The sequence below is a fragment of the Gadus macrocephalus genome, chromosome 6, assembly GCF_031168955.1.
Source record: "Gadus macrocephalus chromosome 6, ASM3116895v1".
Taxonomy (NCBI): Eukaryota; Metazoa; Chordata; class Actinopteri; order Gadiformes; family Gadidae; genus Gadus; species Gadus macrocephalus.
This window is the reverse complement of record NC_082387.1, coordinates 24,166,515-24,172,640: the sequence shown is the minus strand read 5'-3', so window position 1 is coordinate 24,172,640 and position 6,126 is coordinate 24,166,515. Positions and strand designations below refer to the sequence as shown.

The following is a 6,126-nucleotide window of genomic DNA, read 5'->3' as shown; positions in this document are numbered from 1 at the left end:
GTTGTTCTGCTGTGTGTCGTTGTTGCCACCATCACCGAGAATGACTTGTGTGTTAGTTAGGCGTGGTGTTCTATGTAAGTGTTGGGGAGTTAAATAAAAGAGGGTGTTTCTGTAGTCGAGCGGTGTATGAGGCACAGGACCCCTAGTTGACCAAAAGCCTGACTCCCTGTTCTTCCTGGTCGGCGCTACAATATATTCAATCCAGCAAAAAACGCCAACTGACGGGTCACTGTGTGTAATGGTTCTGTTCATTTAGGTTAATATTCAATTGAATATTGTGATGATTTCAGTTGCCGAACGCCAACAAATAAATTGTTGTTAAGAAAAAAGTACTGCAAACCTAAACCTACACTGGCAATAAGTCGATTTAGAGTGCACGATGGCAGAAGCGGATCTTCCATTAGGCAAACCTAGGCAAGTGCGTAGGGCCCCAACCAAATCTGTCTTTATTAGGGGCCCCCAAATCTGACCCCCCCAGCCATTACTTATGTAAAGTAAAAAAACAAAACATTTCTAGTAGAAAAAAATAACAAAAATATCAACATAACGCCGAACTAATGCCTAAATAATAATTTTCCAGCACACATGCCCCCCTCCATTGTGCATTGGACTAGTCCAGAATATGATTACGTAGTAACGCGCGCAGCGCGAAATAACGTACTTCAAACCAAAGCAGAGGGATGCGACTCGGTGAAAATGAAGCGGCGGAATTATGATAGTGGTTGTGCTAAACTAAAACAAAAAGCTGAGAAGAAAAGAATTGCAGATACACTGCCGAAATTGACTTCATTTTTTACACCTGCTGCTGCCACAGCAGCCGCTGCTGAACTTGCGACAGGCTCTGCTGTTGGGGTTCTATACTGCTGCTCACCACTTTTCTCTGATATGAAGACTTTTGAGAAGACGACAACAGTAGGACTTTGTGTTTACAAATGCTTTCTGTCTCACACACACACACACACACACACACACACACACACACACACACACACACACACACACACACACACACACACACAGAGCTTTGCCACTCACTCAGTCACACACACACACACACACACACACACGCACACACACACTGTTTTACTCACATGAAATGGTGAAGGCAACAGGGAAAATGGACATTTGAAGATGGAGAACTTAACCACTTGCACACCTAAACACCCCCCCCCCCCCCTCTCTCTCTCTCTCTCTCTCTCTGTCTCTGTCTCTGTCTCTGTCTCTCTCTGTCTCTCTCTCTCTCTGTCTCTCTCTCTCTCTCTCTCTGTCTCTCTCTCTCTCCTGTCACTCACTCACTCACTCACTCACTCACTCACTCACTCACTCACTCACTCACTCACTCACTCACTCACTCACTCACTCACTCACTCACACTGAACCACTGCTTTGCCTGTCTCTCACTCACACACACAGCCACTGTTATTCCTGTCCACACACAAAATCTTTTCATTGGTCCTGTTTAAATGTAAATGGTGGTTTTCATAGACTCATATCCATTTTGTATTTTAGTTCTGTTAAGTGCAAGATCATTTTGTATCTCTGGCAGAGAATGGAAATTCTAATCTCTCTCTCTCTCTCTCTCTCGTTTGAGTAATAAACATGTAATTTTGGCAAAGGCTGGAGAAATCTGAAACTGATTTTACTGTGGAGAGTTGAGTGGCAGTGCACTATGGGTTTATTGCGATTCTAAGAGTATTGGGATGGTTATTTGTTTTGTGTACGTGTTTCAAAAATGAGGGCCCCATGTCTATATTTTGCCTAGGGCCCCAAAATGGCAAGATCCGCCCCTGCACGATGGGCATATTGCCCATTGCAATGTGGACTTGGTTGCTCAGCTTTAGACAAATCAAGATTTTAAAAACTTTTCTTAAAGGAGCAGGTATTGTCAGAAAGATCTAAAGATGCCATTAAATCAAACATTCACCTCAGTTATCTGAGGAAAGAGTGGGTTGGGAGGTGAGGGAGTTAACTTTAGACCCTGCCCCTGCCTGGTGGTTCAAGTACAAAATTGCTTTCAAAGTAATCCAGCGAGACACGCAAGCTGGCTGTATACGAGTTAGAGACTGCACAGTGATGGAAAAGGATGCGAGACCGAATTGGGAGAATCCCATGCAATTTGTACTTGCTTGCGTCTCCTACGCTGTCGGACTGGGAAATGTTTGGCGTTTTCCATATCTGTGTCAAATGCACGGCGGAGGTAAGAAGCCCTACAACGGGTGGTCGCTCAGAATAATGCCTTTATTTGTTGAAAACATTTACGCCTTTACAAGGACATGGTCACAATAGATAGGCTACATACGATGGGAAGTTAATTGTTAAGTCAATTGTTAAATCTAACTAGATATCATTCCTGATTTGTTATTAATATTGTATTGAGGCCTATTTTTTGTAATTTCTGTAATGTCAAATTTATACTTTCCTTGACGAATTAACCATATGAATCATAAATACATTGTCGTTAACATGGCTATTGTTGCGTAAGGGGCGTTTAAAACAACGGGGTCTATCTGAATAAAACGTTTTCCTTGAGGTGGTATAACCCACGAAGGTATTCTTTCGACATGTTCTCTACATGGAAATATTAAAAACTTTAAACCAGTGTCTAACCAGTGTTACCAGATTGGCTGGTTTCCCGTCCAGAGCCTTCGGCTCTCATAGCCTTCGCTATGTGTGCGTTTGCTTTTGCGTTTGTCTCCCATATTTTGGTAAGGGTTTGTAAGTGAACAAATATTTTTGTCGAAGGTCTGTATAACTTGTATCCACTATTTACGCGTTTCAGGTGGCTTTTTGATCCCATATCTGATCATGCTGGTCCTGGAGGGTGTGCCTCTATTCTACATGGAGCTCGCTATAGGCCAGAAGATGCGTCTTGGCAGCATCGGTGCGTGGTCTGCCATTAGCCCCTATCTAGGCGGCATTGGTGAGTCAAAAAAAATAAATATATATATACCAGTTTAATAGTGTCTAATGACATATTGTTACATACATATCGGTTGATTGGGTAAAATGATTGCGTCAATATTATTAGTATATCGATTGGGGTTTTATTGACTCTTTTAATATTCATATTGGATATTAGGTTTTATTGACACAATTAATATTCATATTAGTAGGGGATATTGGGGTTTTATTGACACTATTAATTAGGGCCCGACCGATATTGATTTTTGAGTGCCGATGCCGATTATTTTCAGAAAAAAATTACGATTACGATTTAATCGGCCGATTAAAAAATAATAAAAAAGCATATAAAACGTCGTTTTTGATACCTTAAATATACTTCAAACACTTTTGACGAATATGTGAATTGAATGCAGAACCTTTGAGTGTTTTAGAATACATTTACAGTCAAAAATGTGTGTAATTTAAAATGTAAAATAAATAACTATCTCCCAATGTGCTGCGCTCATGAGCAGTGACTAACACGTGCGTGCTGAGCAGTATGGTCTCACCGTTAGAGTCTACAGTATAACAAATTAACATGGCCTGGGACCTAAAGAAAAACAGGCACAACATGCTCAAACAACGCGTCTTGTGTACATTGGTGAGGTGAGCGCGCAGCTGCCTGAGCGAGCGTGCTTTCATGTTGTACGGTAAAATTCAATCTCCTCTTTTTTACTCCAGCTAAAGTTGTTAGTTAGCTAGGCAAGTAGGAGCGCAATCTGCAGGATACTAAGTGCAATAACATTTCTAAAAAAAATAAAATAAAATCAGTTGTAATCGGCGTCTTTTCGGCAGATGTCGATTATTTTCAAAAAGGCTATAATCGGCCGATTAAATCGGCAGGCCGATGAATCGGTCGGGCCCTACTATTAATATTCATATTAGTATTGTCTTTTGGTGTTTCATTGACACTAATAACATAATATACAAAAATAAAGTTACACAAATGGAAACTCAAAGACTAAACCACCTCACCTCACCTCATCACCCTTTTCTTATGACAGGTCTTGCCAGTGTCCTGACTTCCCTGTATCTGTGTCTGTATTACAACATCCTCAACGCCTGGAGTTTCTGGTACCTCTTTAATTCCTTTCAGGTGAGCCCACGCCATACCTTACCAATCAATATCAATTATAATGGCCAACAAGAACAGTGAAAAACACAACAGCAGCAATACCAAAATATAAGACATAATATATCATTAACGTATATATATACTGTACATCAAATATATAAGTGTAAAACAGCAGCTATGTGTTTTCTCGTGAGCCCACGTTATATCTTACCGATCCATATATAATATATATAATCAATTACAATTGCCAATGTAAACGGTTAAACACACCAGCAGCAATACCGAAATATAACACATAATATACCATGAATATCTATATATATGTATGTAATATATAAGTGTCAAACGTGTGTTCTCTCGTCCACCCCCAGTCCGTTCTGCCCTGGGCAGAGTGCCCGCTGAACGCCAACATGACGGGCCCGGACGAGGAGTGCGAACAGGCCACGCCCACCCAGTACTTCTTCTACCGGCAGACCCTGAACATCTCTTCGTCCATCGAAGAGACGGGCGGGCTGCAACTGGGTCAGGTGCTCTGCCTGCTGCTGGCCTGGGCCTTCACCTTCCTCTTCATCCTCCGTGGAGTCAAGTCCACGGGAAAGGTGGGGGGGGGCGACCTCCGTGGGTCTCTTTGTCTCTTGGGTCGGGGAGGCGTGGGCGTTCATCCCCGGGCACGAGGCGGAAGTATCTATGAATAATAAATGACTAATAGGTGGGTTAGAATCGATACGGTATCTAGACATTTGACCACATAATAAATTGCAATTTTGAACTTTGGTCAGAAACAAAACTGCAGTTGACGCTTACACATCTTACACAGACTCAAGACTCACCTGTTCAGAGTTCACCTACACTTAATGTACACACTTATTGTATGTTACTTAATTATAGTACTTAGTTGTGTAGCATCGTGTCCTAGCCATCTCTGATGATTATGGACAATGAGCTGACGTAGGGATTGTTAATGCTTTGCACTTGGTTCTATGAACATCCTTACCGTACCGACAGCCATATATTGTGTCACCTTCTTATGACAAATCGACTTACTGTAAGTAAGTAGTAGTACATTGTCTAAACGCTTTGGATAAAAGCTTCTGCTAAATGCCCTAAATGTAAATGTGCCATACAATCAGCACGTGATTTGATAACAAATCTCTTTTCAATTTCGAATGAATGTGGACAAATTGTACAATACATCTATCAGCCCTTCCAGTCGGTTTAGACACACTGTTTTCAGATCACGACCTCAAGGGATATTTAAGGCTTGGGTAAACAGAGCTGGGCACTAATGGCTAAAGCACTTTCAAAAGCACATTCCGTGCCAAATGGAGCATGTTATTAACTTATTCAACATATTCCTTTTGTTGAATAACTTACTTGGCTAGACTTAGCTAAAACAGATTCTTGGTAAGGTCACCAATGGCTACAAAGATATCAATGTTGACTAATATGTGCTGACAAGTCATGTATGTTATGTTGTGTAATGCTAACACCATACTTTTTGAAGGTGGTCTACTTTACTGCCACATTTCCATACGTCGTCCTCTTCATCTACCTGATCCGAGGGCTCACCCTGCATGGATCTGCCAACGGTATCAAATTCATGTTCACCCCCAAGGTACGTTGCCCATCCCAGGGGCGGCTCTGTTGTTGTGGCTGTTGTTGCTGTTTGTTGATCATCAATATATATTTATCAGTGCTGTCAGTTAAACGCGTTATTAACGGCGTTGACGCAAACCAATTTTAACGGCGTTAATTTTTTTATCGTGCGATTAACGCAATTTATTGATTTATTTCAAAAAAAAAAAAATCCTTTGGTTCGAAACAAAGAAGCAGTAGCCTGACTGCTATGTTCAAGGCAGTATGTTTGTATGTTCATCGTTTAATTGGCTTTTTTTTTTTGTATCGTCCTGTTTTGATCAGTACTATATGGCGTTATCAATAAACAAACATTTGTACAAGGCAAGCCGATGCACTTCTCCATGTTGATAAGAGCATTAAAATGAGAAATGTATTGGACAAAGAAATGAAGGGATATTTAGCATAGAAAGAAAATTGAGTTAACTATGACATTAATGCGATTAATCGCGATTAAATATTTTAATCACTTG

General features: G+C 40.9%; 1 protein-coding gene across 1 annotated transcript in view; it reads left to right on the top strand.

Moving 5' to 3' along the window:
- Nucleotides 1-1,996: 1,996 nt before the first annotated feature.
- Nucleotides 1,997-6,126, top strand: part of LOC132460159 (sodium- and chloride-dependent transporter XTRP3-like) — an 11,018-nt gene continuing 6,888 nt past the window's right edge. The window contains exons 1-5 of the mRNA XM_060055209.1: nucleotides 1,997-2,197; nucleotides 2,780-2,920; nucleotides 3,948-4,039; nucleotides 4,390-4,617; nucleotides 5,523-5,633. Coding sequence (XP_059911192.1) covers nucleotides 2,074-2,197; nucleotides 2,780-2,920; nucleotides 3,948-4,039; nucleotides 4,390-4,617; nucleotides 5,523-5,633 — 696 coding nt within the window. The 5' untranslated portion in view covers nucleotides 1,997-2,073. The remainder of the gene's footprint in view (nucleotides 2,198-2,779; nucleotides 2,921-3,947; nucleotides 4,040-4,389; nucleotides 4,618-5,522; nucleotides 5,634-6,126) is intronic.